We start from the raw sequence: 16637 nt of genomic DNA, 5'->3' as shown, positions 1-16637 counted from the left end.
ATTTGGTGACAGTGGTGGAGTAGCTTGTGGTGGCAGATTCTATAGTATTGTCAGGTGTAGAGGTCTGGTGTGTTACCTGGCAGTATCCTATCCCCTGGTGTCATTACGCATTTCATAAGCAGATTCTGATTTGAAGATGTATGCAAGTTGATAGAGTATGGAACATTGAAATTTCTAGACCAGTACATTGCACATTAATAGTAGGTTTCTAGATATTCTGGCTCTCTCTGGCTCTCTTTTTTTTTTTTTTTTTTTTTTTTTTTTTTCTTTTTTACTCTTAGAAGTTAATCCTGAAATGGTTGGTTTTTGATTTTTTTTTTTTGACAGCGTAGAAATCTTTTTTTTTCATGCCTAGTACCATGAAGCTCATGCTTGCAACTGAGAAACTCACCTCATCTTGTGTCTGGTCTTTCTTTTTACTGTGTTAAATGCTATTAAGAACTTGTAGATAGACTTAGATAAAATCATCTTGACTAATAAGCAAATAATTAAAAATGCCTAAAGCTTAATAATAGTACTGCATTTTTCTTTCAAGCTTCTTAGGTACCTTAGAGCTTCTTTATTATATTCTCTGATAGATGCATATTCATATCTTCTCCACTATTTTTTGTGCCATTATATTAAGTCTCTTTCTTATTGTTATTTCTTCAAATTTATTTTGTATGTTTGTCTCAGTGCTCATGTATGTACACAGAGTATGTACACAGATTATACAGAATTAAAACTCACTGAGAGGCTCTTGATGGAAAACAAGGCACTCAAATTACATCCTATTTAATTTTTATTATTTTATGTTTATCATTTTTAATTTTTTTGTGTGTGCTTTGTGCTTACAGCTCATTTGTTAGGAAAAAAAAAAAACAACAACAACTATTTTCTGAGTTGCATTCAATCATATTGACCATGCTGCATAAGATAATAATAAGTTTGGTTTGCTGCTACCTCAGTTGTCACTTTATTCATTAACTGCAGTTCCTACTTTAAATCATGATTGCTTCATTTTCAAGGTAAGGAATGCTTGTTGTGGGTGGACATCTTCACTGCAAACTACGTAAAACAGAAAAATCTACATGTAGAAACAATGATTATACATAATATTACCTTGTTTGTTTGTTTTAATAGCTTTCAGTGGTATTCAGCCTGTTCTTTCAAGCCCTCTGACACCTAGTAAGCCTGAAATAGCAGATGCTGAACCAGGTACAACAATCGCTGTCTAATTCTTATTAATCAGTGCTCAGACCATGATTTAAAACTCACTGAAATGGCTGTACTGGTAATCTTCATTTGCATTAGACTTCTAACAGTTGAAAATTTTAGTTTAGATTGCTGTTAGTTGTTGACATTGTTGCTTTCTCATGCTTAGGATGCTTATGGCAATTCACAGTCTCCTGATGTGCCTTCAGTATTTTGAAAAATATGCCACAAATATAACTGAGAAAACAGTTTTTATTGTCTGGTACAGCTGATATAAATACTGTGATGTATGTTATAGGCTGTCTTCTGCTGACATCTTGCTTAGAATATTAAGGAGAGTGTCTTTTTAATGACATGAAATCGGGTAACAGTCATGGACACTTAATGCTTTTGGGCTGAAACTATAGCTGGGTTAATTGTCAGCTCTCAAATCCAATTTTATATAATTCAGATATCGTTCATCAGCCTTGGCTGATTGATTGTTCAATGTGTCCTCTTCAATAAATTGCTACATTTTACATCTTGCCGTCTTCCTTATGTATTGGAGCAAAACTCAAAATGTGCGAATGTCAACTTCAAAATCTTACTTGACAGTGATTAAGAGCCATACCAGTTGCAGTAAAGGCAGGAAGAAAGGAACATTCAGAATTCTGCGTGTCACAAATACAATGATTTATAGTCACAGAAGCTTTTGGCAGTTCAAAAGACTGAATTTCTCTCTAATATGTACTGAACTGATAATCTGAAAAGTGTCCAAGCATTAGTGAAATGTTTATGTTACTCTTACAAAAACAGATTTGTTTTTGCTTATGAAGCAAGAGTTTCTTCCATTAGCTCTTTACTGTATTATGACTGTCACCATTTCTTCCAACAGCAACAAGTGAATCCATTCTGGAATCTTTCACACCTAAAACTTCTCGTCCTTTTCAATGGCCAAGGGTAACATTAGGTAATGTTGTTTTCACCCAGTGAAAAGCTTTTGAGCCCATTCATCACATATGAATGCATTTCTTCCAGCATATCATTTCACATGTATAAAATTATTTTTTTTCCTGGTTATAGTCTTGTTCTGCCATTGTCATTAGACTGATTCCTTTTGATATATTTCTGTATGGGGACATAGTTCAGAGCAATTTTACTGTTCATGGAGCAGTAAAAGTTGCCTCTCAGTAACTTGCATGAAAAAGTCCATCATCCTTTTGTCAGTAAGTTTTATCTTTTTCCATCATGCATACGCATGTTCTGTCTTTCTCTCCGATATGCAGAGCTTTCATAGAGAAATTTCAGTTGATTTGAAGACATACATTTTGAGTCAATGCACAGCATTTCAATATCATCTCCATTCTGCACTTCAAACTCTAATTTCATCGGATGGCTTTGATGTTCTGTGCTGAGTTATCCTTTTTTCAATGTAAATTTGTGGCATGTGCTGTTTGTTGTGAGAAACTCTTGTTAAACTGTGGTTGCAAACTGAGCTCTTTCTTTCAGCTCCTAAAGAAATACCACTTACTCCTAAACTGAAACCGTCTGCTATCCCAGAAGTACAGCATGTGGTAACCGGTAACTGTGCACACCATTCTTATAAGTTGATATACAGAAGCATGTTAGCTAAGAATATTTCAGCCAGACTTCCTAAAACGGACAGAAGCTACACAGTACATGAACATCTTGAGTAATTCATCATTCTGAAATTAACCATTTGATGTTGTGTAACAGAAGAAATGAGGGGTTAAGCTCATCAGTTTGTGACACAATTGGGTCCAATGACAGAAATATAAATGTGGTCTCTGGTTTTGTAATGTAATTTAAATTAATGGTGGGGAAAAAACTTTTATTGTTCTCTTATCCCTTTTGTTGTCTCTTTTGCCAATTGCCATCTCCCACGTCCATGTAGACAAATAGCAAAGATTACATCTTTGCTGATTACAACAGTATGCTGATTTGGAGTAAAGTACTTCTCATCTGATCAGTAAGACCTTCCTGAAGGAACTCACTGAAAAGAACTGTGACTTCAAGGGGAGTAGGAGAGCTACCTCAAAATAGAAGGGGAAATGTTCATATAAGTGTGAGAAGATCATTCTTTGGCCATAGGGCATTATTACAGTGTGGTATCCTTTTTCCGTTTCTGCCGTGTGATAAAAAAAATATATCCCTGTAGTCATTTTCTTCTGATTTGTGGTTAAGGGATATGAGCTTTCCTTCTTGAGTGTTTCAGGTACTGGACCAATAAATACTATGGTGTGCATTACTAGAGCTTTATAGTGCTTCTGTTCTTGTATATAAACAGGCAAAACACTAAAAGGCAGGAGTTGCCTTTGATGTCTTATGCACGCCTTGACTTCTAGTTCTGACTTCAGATTTTCAGCAAGATTTTGGCATTTAGAAGTTGCTTCTTCAGTATAGATTTTCTGGTATTTTTTATGGAACAAGATCTTTTCTTCAGTCACAGCCTTCATCTGTTCTTCCTTACTTTTCTCCCACAACTTCCAAAGAAATTTGTTTTCTTATTCAAGTAAGCAATGGGTTAAAAATACCCTGACAGCACAAATATAGGAAAGGAGCCTCAGAAGCAGATTTTTACCCAAAACCGTAAGCATACAGGGTGTAATTTCATAGGAAACCAAACTAAAAGGAGTGTAGGATGTTGTATATGATATCAGGACTCATGCACACTTATCAGGTCTATTAAAATAATAATTAAAAAAAAAGTCAGCTATTGGAATTATAACATTTTTTATCTGTTCAATTTCACTTGATTTTTTTGTTTTCTAGCTCCCAAACCCCCACTTCCAGAGCCTAAAACTTCTAAGACTGTTGAACAACAAAAAGCTACTTTAGGTAATACATACTTACGCAGCTGTTGGTCAATCTTCTCTGCAGCCCAAGTCACAGCTTGAACTCAATTACTTCATCTCATAGCTTCTTTTGTTTATAATCCATTTCTTTTAGGAAGAAAAAGTTAGGAAATAATCATTCTGAAGTACGTTTTTCAGAACTTAAACAAAAAGTAACTTGAAGTTTTTTGTGACCTTACTAGTTCTATGGTACAGTAACATTCTTGGATAGCAGAATATCTTCCATTTTGTTGGGAGTGATGCTAGTAGAGCAGCAACACATTTTACCCTCAGAATCATTAGAAATTCCTTAGCATCATTACTGAAAGACTAAGTAGAAGGCCAGTGTTATGACTGTTAATCCTAGAAATCTCAATGAATGATTGCTGTGACACTATGTAGATATGTTAATTCTGCTGCTCTTTTATGAATCCTTCATGAATGTTAGTTTGGCTTCAGAAGCACTTCTCAGCCATTTCACATTTCTTACTCTAGTCTGTTCTTTCTGTATCATATGCTTTTCTAGTGTCTACTACCCTGAAGTATTTGGAAACTTCTTTGAAAGGAGTCTCATTGCAATCCTTTATAAAACTGAATTAAATTATGTACTATAGTACCTGATACACACCTTAAGCTTTATTTGATGTCAGATTAATGGTCATTAGCTAACTATACTTTCAGCTCACAGAAGTTCAGGGAAAAGAACACTTCCAGGTTTCTGTTTGCTTTTTATTTTTTTTTTTTTTTTTGCGATTTAGATGAAATTATTTCTGTTTTATCAACAGAATGCAATGAATACAGTTATGGAGCAACTTCCTTTTATAACACTGAATTCATACTTCTGCTCCCTTCCAGTGATTTCATTACTGTTGAAAATTGAGACCATTTTAGCAGATTTTGTTTATGTTTCAATGACCAAGAGAAAATTTTAAAATTGACCAAGAGAATGAATTATTTTTCCTCTTACCTATCTTACAAAAATGAATTTTATGTTTTAATGAGGAAAACATTTTGATGTGATTGTAAGCTGTACTTGCATCTCTTTGATTTACTTACTGACTTTTGCAATGATGAACAAGCAGGTTTTAGGGGAGGATTTTGTGAAGCCTTTTTAGCAAATTAGATTTTGCCATTTGCTTTTGCTCCAGTTGCCATTTATTGCTTCATTTCTGCCTTGGAAAATGTGATTCTTATGTGACACGTTAGGAAGAATCATCTTATAATGCAGAATATTTTTTTCAGCTCCCAAAGAAGCAAAACTCACACCTTCTGCATCTAAACCTAGACCACCTGGCAGACCCAGAAAGCCACAAATTAAACCTGGTAACTAGCTTCCATACCAAACATTTGCTGTACCTTATCATTTAAATAGTTTTATATACTTCATTTTGTGTGAAGTTCAGCACCTTAGATTCAGAAAAAAAAAAATTAGGCAGTGAGGGAAGCTGTGCTCTTTGAGGAGTATTTTTTTTGTATTCAACAACAGAAAAAATTGAAGCAAAGTCGAGAGACTTTTAACTTTAGTCTTATATCTCAAATCACCACGCTGCACGGCCTTGTGGAAACAAATTGTTTTGCGGTTTTTCATTTCAAAATGAAAAGTTTTTTGACTTGGTTTGACACTGAATCTAGAAGATGCACATTCTCTTTTGTTGCTGGTGGATGTAGCATTTTACCTAGAACTGTAGGATTTCTGTTGATCCAGTGATCATTAACTCATACATAGGCTTATCTGAAACTGAATTAGGAATGAAATGCTGATCTGGAATTTAATGAAGGCATATTTTATGGTGGCAAATGAAACCAAAAGTTACCTGGCCTGCGCAGAGGCTGAAGAATAAGTGAATAGTTTTGCATGGTTTATAATGAAGTTCAAAAAGTGTGTTGTGAGAATATGTTACATAATCATGGAACATCTTAATTGGTATTATTTATTTTTTTCCAGATTCCAAGTAAATTAGTCCCTGTTATTTTTGCTCATAAAAAGAATTACTCTCTTCAGACCCAATAATTCCTTGTGAAACTTGTTAAATAAATGATATTTATGCGTTGGAGGTTTTTCAAATTAACATGCATACTTATTTTTTCATTGTGGTTACATCTCCTGCAACATTTTTAGTGTAGAAATTCAGTATTGTAATATTATAATCATTAATTTCATCTCTGCCATAGATGTCTATGTATATCTGAACATAGACATCTTTTCTTGAAATGACAGAGAAAAAACTCCTTTGGAAAATGTTGAATAAAATTGTTTTACACCTTCGTGCCATCAACATAAAGCGGTATATTGATGTTTCTCCATCAGTGGTTGATTGCTCTGAGCTACTATATCGCTACAGAGAAGGCAGCATGTTTCTGTATTTGTATATATGCTTCTTGTCTGTCATTTCTTTGTTAGTGATAAAATTGATCAATCCAGATAGAATCCTAAGAAACACTACTCTTTATCCACCAGTGTTTATTTTGGAGAAGACTAAGGGTAGATCTCTACTCTCTACAGCTATCTGAAAGGAAATTGCAACAAGGAAAGTACCAGTCCATTTTCTCAGGTGATAAGTTAGAAGAAATTGCATCAGGAGAAGTTTAGATTGGATATCTGAAAGGATGTTTCCATGGAAATGCCAAGCTTTGGTAGGGGCAGCTCAGGGATGCGGTGAATTCCCCATACCTGGATGTATTTAAGAGACAAGTGGACATGGCACTAAGGGACATAGATCAGTGATGCAATTTGGGAGGCCAGATTGATGGCTGGACATGATGTTGGAGGTTTTTTTTACAACCTAGATGATTCTATTGTTCTATGACCATAATTAAGCCTGTCATTATCCTGTGAGAAGGTATTTGCTACTTTGGCTTGTTCTGACGAGACAAATGATGATGTTCATAAATGATTATTTGAGGCATAAAATATATAATACATGGAGATTACACGGGTTTTGGTTAGGTGACTTCTGAAATATAGTCACATGAGAGAACTATGCCTTCTCTATGATTTTTTTTCTAAAAACTTGGTGCATGTCTGTCATATTATTTTCTGTCCTTCTAAGTTTCAGGTTACTTGGCTGCTCACTGCTTACAACCCAGTAACCTGGTAAACAATTTAATAATATTGAGGGTAACATGCCAAAGTCCTATTGCACTGCCTGGGAGTTTTATTTAGATGCTCTGCTTTCAGAAAGGTCAGAGAAAATGAAGAGCATTAAATTTCCTCCAGTCTTATTCCCTTTTCATCCTCCTTCTGAGAAACATCATCTCACAACTCTACCTTTTCTTTTTACCTAGAAAAATTTACATCAAATGTGAATTGTATATCTATTAATGAATTTTTTAAAACTGCTGTAGAAGAGCATCCAACTCTTTGTTTATCCCTTTTTTCAAGGGATAAACCCTCTGCTTGTTTTATCCATATCCAATAATATCTCATATTAAACCCACTGCTCCAATTTTCTCTGCTTATTCATTTAAATGACTGCAGGTTGTTTTCTAAATTTCATTTATTCATTAATGAATGTGTCTCTTTTATGGGATACCACTTACTTTCAGCTAAAATACTGATTTTTACAAACCAGTTTTTTTCCCAGTACCCAAAACCATGTTCCAGTGCTTTTGTAGGGTTTCCTGGTTTCTGTTACATTCTTTCTATTGTTGCCAACAAGTTTGTGCATTATTTCTTAATTGATCCTGTATTATTAAAAAGCTTAATTGTCCATAGTTGAAAAAAAGTTGATTTGAAGGTAGGCATTACTGTGGTGCTGTATCAGCAGCTGCTTTTGCTCTTACCAGTGGAGTTATTTTACATTTTTTGCAGTACATTCCATACTTAACTTGTCACAATGTTTCTGTTGCAGTGGTGGAATCTATTACACTTAGAGTTGAACCACCAAGGTCAACAATAGGTAATGGTACTTCTTTGGCAAGCTGTAGTTTTTGGGGTCTTTTTTTGTCACAGAAAGTGGCACCAAAGTTAATCATCTTATGCTTTAAAATAGATTCATTAAACTTCATTTTTCTTCTAGGTAGTTCTTGTTTGGTATCCATGTCTGTTGGTCATATTGCTAACTTCACAATTGAAATTGAAAAGCCTACTTTTTGAGAAAAAGAGGCTTGCAGCTTTGAATGACCTTTGTCTTAATTATGCTCGTCTGTGTCAGTCTCAGTTTTTCATTTAAAAAAAAAATATCTGGGCTTCTGTAATAACCAAAATTTCTATCTTTTGCTTAGGCTGTTGTAAACACGTGGGTATTATTATCAGACTTTCTTTCCTGTTTCCTATAAAGAGAATTCTCTGTTGCAGGTGTGAGCATTCTGTGTTTGTGTGTTCATCTCGATATCAGATGCTGATTGCTCAGTGAATTAACCAACTTATTACCCACCTTTTCTCTTCCAGCTCCAAAGGAGATTCCTCGCATTCCTTCTAAACCTAAACCTTCACCCAAACCTCATATTCCACAGGCTAAAGATGGTAAACTGCTTTGTGTGATTATTTCTAACACAGCATATATTAGATTGAAATGTATTTCTGTGCAACTACTTATTTATTTGAACAAATTAAATCATAATCAGATTCTGTTGTGCTGTCTATTCAGTGGTATGTTTGCAATTTTCAGAAATAATAACAACGTTATTTTTAAATTCATGCCATAGAGCTAGAGTGTGGTAGCACAATATGCAGTAATGCTTTTTAACAGCATTCAGAAAGCAAACAAGTGTTCTCCAAGTCCAGTTTTGTATATGAACAGCACTTGTAATATCTCACAAAGGAGAGAATTTTCTATTCTTAAAAAGCCATTTTCTTAATAAGTTAATGATAGATATTTGGGTATCTCACTACAGCCAGTTGGAGAACTAAGCTCACACTGAAGAAGAATTTCCTCTTTCACTGCTTATTTTCTCAGTGACTTCATTTAATATAAAAGTTTTTGTATGAGGCAGTACATTACTATAGAAATAATACTAACTGTAAGTGGGGGTATTCTCTTAAATTTTTAGAACAGCTTTTATGTTTTGTTTTTCTTGATACAGTCCTGGAATCTGTAACGTTTAGAACTGATCAACCAAAACCAACAATAGGTAACAGTTCTAGCTAAAGTGATCATCACATTTAGAATACATATTGTGGCTTTGCATGGTTAGAACAAATACTCAGTAGATGTCTAGCATCACAGGTACATCTTCGTTGTATTTTACTGTCATGATTTTTACTATTAAATTTCATCCTTATGTAATTTGATTTTTTTTTTTTTGTTTGTGATTTTACACTAACAATTCATATTCATCTTGTTTGGTTTTCCTCACACAAGTATGTTCTGTAAAGCGAATGGCAGCACCACAGTTTTACTTTGATTGTGTTTCATTATGCTTAGTTTGTGTCACATACTTCATCTTTTCTGCTAGTCTCCAAGTCAGACATCCATCCTGGCCTTGCTCCTCTTGATTCTATTACAGAGGTTCCCCACCAGCAGAATTTCTTTGTGTACCAGGCATTCATGCTTCTTCATTATTTGTACAAGCTTTTTTTGTATCCAGATTCCAAAGACATGTGTTCAGGGTTTCCTTGTTGGTTTCTTGTTTGTTTATTTGTTTGTTTGTTTGAAATGTTATGCCTTCTGACAGTCTTCTGTCAGGAAGATATTAAAAGTTGCATTTGTTTTATTCCAGTTCCAAAAGAATCACATCGTATTCCTTCCAGACCTAGGATACCACCAAGCTCAGAGGTGCCACAGACCAAGCCTGGTAAGTACACTGTTTCTTATTTTATGCTGGTATGTGTATCTTACAAATTTTACCATGATCAGTAGAGTTTCGGATCCATATTTATCCCTTGGGTGTGTATGTTGGTGCATTCCTTGAAGGATAAAATCCAGTATCATATATCATAAGACGTGGAACCTGTAAGCAACCTTGCAAGTTTAAGTTTTCTATCTTAGTTCTTTCTTACATTTTAAGTCACTGCAACATTTTTCTTTGCAGAAAATAGCTCTTCTTGGTTTGAATTTGGATTGGTTTGGGGATAGATGAAAAAGAAAGTGTCATTGCAAAGAGGAAGTGAATTTTTTCTGTATTTCTCAAACTGTATAAATGTGTTTTCTTTCCTAAGCACAGTCATTCTTTCATTCTTTTCAGTTACTTTTGCAGAAGCTTTATTTTATCTGTGCACTTAAGAATGTACAATATTTTTCAAAATGTTGCTCACACAGCTTGATATAAAGTAATATATGACCATGTCCTAATCAAGGGTGGAGGAAGAAAGTTAAATAACTCATGCTAGCGATTGCAGGATGTATTGTAGTAAGTTGACCTTGCCCATTAGCTATGTATCCACCAGTTTGCTCACCACTCTGACCCCCTGCAGGTTTGAGGAGAAAGCCAGAAAACAAATAAACAAAAAGAACAGAACAGTGATTCGAGATAAAATGTAAAAAATGAGAGAAAAATGAGGAAAAACAAGAGATGCAAACACACTCAGTCACAAACTAATGCCAGAAGACCAACACCTAGGAAGCCCACAAGCAGTGGCTCCTTCGAAAAAATTACCCACCAATTTTATTGCTGACTGTGATGTTAGATGACATGAAACAGTCCTTTGGTCAATTTGGTTCAACTGTCAAAGCTGTGTCCCCTCCCAGCCTGTTGCCTAACTTCAGCCTACTTGTCTGGTGACTGTGTGAAAAACAGGATCTGCTAAAACATTGGTTTGTTATTAAGACTGGCTTGGTCACAAATTTAAAACAGAGCACTTCAGGGACTGCTATGAAGAAAATAAACTCCTTCCCAGCCAGAACTAGTGCAAGCATCCAAGGTATTCGCAGCATTAGGTGGTGCTGCTGGGAAAATGGACAGAATGACGAGGACTAAGATTCCTTTTTGCCCTGCTAAGTCTGCACCTATTGTTTGAATTAAAAAATAAAGATAAGCAAGAAAAGTATGCAAAGTTTAAAATGGACTGCCACCCACAATTTCTTCGTGGCTTATTACAAAATTTACAGATTTATATTCAGAGCTCAAATCTGTATTAGAGTTATCGCCCTGAAGGCCATTTTTGAGATGCATAATACTGTTGAGTATTGAGTTTCAAGGAGGAGAGGCCGTCTCTCACTAGCCATAGGAGGGGTGACATGATCATTGTGGAGGTGCTGCCTGCAATGTTTTGGTTGTTCTTAGTAAGAGTTATTTTGTTGGTTTCTAACGCAGCTCTGGAACCAATTACGTTTAGAACTGAAAAACCAAAGTCAACGTCAGGTAATGATAAATTCTTATTTGCATATCACCTTGTTTTTCTTTTACAACAGAGATCATTATAAGTATACCTGCAAATAATTTTAATAAATTACTTTAATAATAGATTGAATAATTTAACAGTCAAGATTCTCTACCTCTTTTCATTTTTTCTTCAAGGAATTCAAGAAGGGTCCTCATGCCAATCATGTTTTTAAGCACATAGGATAGGGTAATTTCTTTTGGCATTTAAAAAGGTCTGAGGACAGATCAGAGCAGGATCCCAACTACAGTATAACACAGTTATACTGTAAAGGTGACACTGTTCTAGTTAGACACATGAAATTGAGTGAGCAAAGCTGCCTGCTGTCAGTTTTCTTTCTTTCCTCTCCATCTCCTCCAGATTTTATAAATTCAGTCATTCATGGATCTGATTATTCTAAAAAATAATTCTGTTTCTCTTAATTATCAATTCCACTGTCAAAACAAAATCACTTCAGTGATCTTTGGGATATATGAGGCAGAGCCAATTGGCTAAGGCATTTTTATTTGCTTGAATGTAGTACTGAGAATTATTCTGGTACAATTTCATTACAGCACAGTGGTGTCTTTGAATTTGAAACTTCTTCTATTTAGTAGTTTACCTTCTAAATAGAAACAATAATTCTGTCACATGCCTTCTTAATGATATGTCATAGAGAAGTATTTTCTCTGCAGCATGATTTTGTTCCAAAACAAACCCCTCCACCTTTTTTACACTGTTTCCATACAAGTATCATTGGTTCAAATCTTTGCTGTATTTGTATTGACTGCTATGGATTGCAGTGAACAATGATGCCTCTGAAAATGTTAACATGGTGTAACCCAGTTTCTTTCAGTTCCTAGAGAGACACGTTATGGGCCTTCCAAACCCAAAACATCTCCCAGTCCACGTGTTTCTCCAACCAGAGCAAGTAAGCTTCTCAGTATTTTGCATTTTAGCATATGAAAGTTTTTGCAGTTTGAAAATTGACAAAATATAGGGATTTTTCAAAAATACACAAATCTTTATTGAATAGGGTATGTTTTACTGTTGTAATGAAGTGTTGCTATAAAGCTGTCATAAAGCAAGATGTATATCTGTGTGTATCAGTAATTTGTATGAGGGTTGGGGTATGGGGGTTAAACACTCTCATATAAAGCCCCTGCAATTTGGAAAACTTGGGTCTGAATTTCATTAAGATATGAAAGACGTCCTTGTATTTTCTCATTTACAGAAACAAAATTACAGTACTTTCTTGTTCCCCAATCTTCACTTTGGGGTTATCTCTGTCCATTGGAAAGTTAGTAGTAATTATCCATGTTTCTACTTTGACTGCTTGATGTTTTTTAATGTAAGATTGATCTAAGCAAGCAACAGATTTTTGGAATATGAAATACTTGAAGTGCAGCTAGGAAAATTGTTAGAACTACAACAGTTTACTCTGTGAAAAGATCTGTTTGAGAAAACTGGGATGAGTGGAGGGTTAATCCAGCAGTGCACTGTAACAGTCACTTTGTCTGTAGTCTCAGCACTAACATTTACTTCGTTGGCAAGAGGTTTCTGTGGTTACTAGCAAATGGAAAAAATACTTCCTAAAAATTTTATTTTTGCAGAAAATTAATGTCCTGTAAGGAATATCAGATAGACTTATGATTTGTCTTTGTCTTCATTACTGTGTTCAAAACTTAGCTCATCTTCACAGGTCCAAAAGAAAGTCGACGAGTCACTGCCAAGCCTAGAACATCACCAATTCCAGATTTACCACACACAAAACCTGGTAAATAGATACATGTTTTGTCGTACTTAAATGTTCAGACATTCTTTAGGTTGTCTTTTCTCAGTGTCAAGTGTTGATTAACATCTCTTAATATTGCAAATATATAGATTTTCTAATGAGCATTAAATACATGCTTAAAGAAAGAGAGACCTGATTTAAATATTTAATTATTGAGTTTTGATGAGTTGTATATATATGCTTTTCAATCACATGACACTTGTCATTGATGAATAATTTGTATAGAAGGTTAAACAACATACAGCCCTTTTAAGAGTATACTTGGAAGAAATTTCCTCAGTCTTCTTTTCTGATCAGGTGTCCTCATAATGGAACTAGATCCTTAAAAATATACCTGGTAGGGATTGATATGTCAGTGAACTACCAAATCTCCTCTTTAACATATAATGGTTCTGAAGAAATCAGTTGAAACTTCCTTTATAGGGAATGTATATTCACTATTATTTTTTCCAACTTAAGAATAAATTGGTTAAAGGGAGTATATTTACCCTTTTAATTGTATTTTCTGCTAACTGTGTACGTTCTTGTTTTTATGAGGTGCTGGCACATATTACATTTACAGCTGAGCAACCAAAGACAAGTAGGCAACTTTGGGCTGTTTGCTATTATTTTTTTTTCCCCTGCTGTTCGTTGACCAAAGATTATAAATTATTATTCTGTTTTTTACATTATTTGTTTGTAGTTTTGATTTGGTTACATAATACTAGTCTGTTCCAGATATTCAAAGATTCCTAGCTGTGTTGTCTTCACAAAAATATTCTCTCTCTTCCACACATTGCAGTTTCATTCTGTGGCTATCGCAGTTGTCAGCTTTGTAATACAAATGGAAACATCTCAGCTATGGCTGTCTGTGTTCTTTACAGATTTTTTTCCTTGGCTCCAGATGAGACTTTTCTTACTTGATCACTTTTCCATGTTTATTTTCATTCATGGTTGTCTTTTTCCCTTTAAGTTTCAGCATGTCTCATCTCTACATTTTTCGATCATTCATGCAAAGACGTTGTTTTTCCTTGCAGGTATTGATTTCTAAAGAGCACACACGCTTAAAACTGGTCTTTTCTTTCAGCTCCTAAAGAAACACAACAAACTTCCTTTAAACCTAAACCAGCTCCCATTCCAGATGCTTCACAACGCAAGCCTGGTAAATTATCTTCTCTTTTATCAAGCTATGGTCAAAAACTGAACACTGGCTTTTGGGAAGGGTGCTGGTGTAGATTTCTCAGCAGTACATTTGCTGCTTTGTAGTATTCTAACTTAAGAAACATCTGCAGTACTGTGGATAATTCATACAACTGTTGGAAACAACAACAGTTCCCAGGTTGATTTTTTTTTTTTTAATTGGTATTATGTGGACATTACCAGAAGAAATAATAGTGACCCATATATTGTAAAGAATGATACAAAGTTATTAACAGCTTGCATCTCAGCAACATTTCAGTTATTTGCATTATGTATTTTAACCTCTTTTGACAGAAGCCTTTTGGGGCTGTTGCAGTGCTTTCCCTTTATATATAAGCGTTTTTATCCAGATGAGGCTAAGACTTCCCATCTGTTTTACTCCATTTGAGACATTTTTCAACATAAATCTGGCTAACTTATGTAAGATCATCACTGCTTTCACTGGAGGGTTGCAAAACAAAAACAAAAATGGAATTCTTCATAACCAATAATCTCTGAGAGGATATGTCAGTTACTGTTGTAAAACACACGTTTCCTGCTGCATATAGTGTGCTACTGAGAGTTGCTTTTAAAGAGGTAGAGGTAGGAAGAGAAAGTATCTTCATTATTCTGAGCATTTGTCCAAATTTTTTCTGACAGGAATCGTTCCATCCTTCCGTGAACCTGATTCTACTATGATTCCTCAAATGCCTCAAAGAATAAAACCAACACTGGGTAATTGTGTATTTCATAAATAATTACTCTGTTTTCCATTTTTGCTGGATAAATGGTTGTGCTTTGGTATTGATAGCAGCAGTAACACATGAACTAATTTAAAATTTGCTTTTGAAGGTTCTTTTTCTCATCTTCTAGCCATTCCGATCAGGAGGATATAATTCCCTCAGTTGTTACATATTCTCCTGTAAAAGGGGCTTTATTTAAAGAACAGATAAGTGATTCCTGACTTTTCTGCATCTGAGGTATGATGCTGTTATCCTAAAATACTGCTCTGCTTTACTCCTCGTTATCTAATTTTACAGAGAAAACTGCAAGAAAATTTTAAGTGTCAACTATAGCACAACCTGCACCAAATTGTACCAGCTACGTGACTGCGTGACAAGTCAAGCACCAGTTCTTAAAACCATCTTCTCTTTTACCTTCTAGTCATCTCTGTTGGGAAAACTTTCTTAAATATATTTAAGACATATATTTAATATATTAATGCCTTGTCCTCATAATTATTTTTTCTTACTTGCCAGATGTGGACTAAATAAGGGTGAATTAATCAAAGCAGGATTGGGCAGTAGGAGTATTGACTCAGTAATTGTTGCTAATAACGAGTTCTGTGTCCCCACTTTCAGAGAAGATGTTGACCAAGATTTTCTGAGAGTGAAGTGGCATCATTATTGAAGTACTAACAGCCATTCAATAATCTTTGAAATTTTCCTCTTTGATGAAAAGGAATTCAAAAATTCTTTTCATCACGTTCAAATTTTACTATATATTCCCCCTATATATTGATACTTAGATTAGTGTTCATTTTATATCTTTACATATTTTTATAAAGTTTATGTGTTTTTTTATACACTTCTGGGGACACATGATACAATCTATATGCAGAATACACGTGAAGAATGTAAAGGGTAAGGTAGATTTTTTTTCTGAGGACCTCTCACATTGCTGTGGATAATGGACTTTCGAATGTTTGCTCTAAGTGCTAAAATACCTTTTGCATTAAGTGATCATTCAATGAGAAGAATTATGAGAATAGAAAAGTTCCTGTTGGAAGGGACCTATACAGATTATTGGTTCCAACTCCCTGTTGCTTCAGGGCTAACAAAAAGTTAGAGCATGTATTATGAAGGGTATTTTATCCAAATGCCTAATGAGCATGAACAGACAGGAGGCATCAATCACCCCCTCTAAGAAGCTTGTTCCAGTGTCTGACTACCTTCTCAGCAAGGACATTTTCCTTAAATCTGATCTGAACTCCTCTCATGCAGCTTTGAGCTATTCCCACACTGGATACTAAGGACAAAAGATGCCTCCATCTCCACTTCCCCTCCTTGGGAAGCTGTAGAGAGCAATCAGGTGAAAACAAGGAAGTTAATTTACAAATCAAGTTTGACACAAAGGGCCAATGAAAAATAGGTACTATCCTCAGGTACTTCTGTACATTACACAGGGAAGTACATTACTAATGTGTGTTTTTGTCCTATTTATTTACTGAATGCTGATGTGACTGTATTCTTCGCTGATATATCCAAAGTAACAAATAGACATTGAATTATTGGCAAGTCTGTTTGTACGAGTGGCTGTTTCATTTCTTTGCAGAAATTCCAACTGATAGATTTTCAGCTTTAGACTTACACTTCCTTGTGTTCTATGATGTTCCTTATGCACTCTGAAAATAGGG

The 16637-nt window shown here is 34.9% G+C and overlaps 1 protein-coding gene across 9 annotated transcripts in view; it reads left to right on the top strand.

Moving 5' to 3' along the window:
• Positions 1-16637, top strand: part of LOC122156051 (ABI family member 3 binding protein) — a 121010-nt gene that overhangs the window by 65214 nt on the left and 39159 nt on the right. For 6 of the 9 annotated variants that reach the window (XM_042810507.1, XM_042810504.1, XM_042810508.1 and 3 more), the window contains 8 exons: positions 8419-8493; positions 9054-9101; positions 9690-9764; positions 11223-11270; positions 12125-12199; positions 12971-13045; positions 14130-14204; positions 14882-14956. In XM_042810507.1, coding sequence (XP_042666441.1) covers positions 8419-8493; positions 9054-9101; positions 9690-9764; positions 11223-11270; positions 12125-12199; positions 12971-13045; positions 14130-14204; positions 14882-14956 — 546 coding nt within the window. The remainder of the gene's footprint in view (positions 1-8418; positions 8494-9053; positions 9102-9689; positions 9765-11222; positions 11271-12124; positions 12200-12970; positions 13046-14129; positions 14205-14881; positions 14957-16637) is intronic. The other 3 variants (XM_042810505.1, XM_042810512.1, XM_042810510.1) reach the window with 3 other exon arrangements.

This window comes from Centrocercus urophasianus, unplaced genomic scaffold, assembly GCF_019232065.1.
Source record: "Centrocercus urophasianus isolate 14NV4802_14NV808 unplaced genomic scaffold, USGS_Curo_1.0 seq_12, whole genome shotgun sequence".
Taxonomy (NCBI): Eukaryota; Metazoa; Chordata; class Aves; order Galliformes; family Phasianidae; genus Centrocercus; species Centrocercus urophasianus.
Note: the sequence above shows the minus strand (reverse complement) of the source record. Positions and strands in the feature narration are given on the sequence as shown.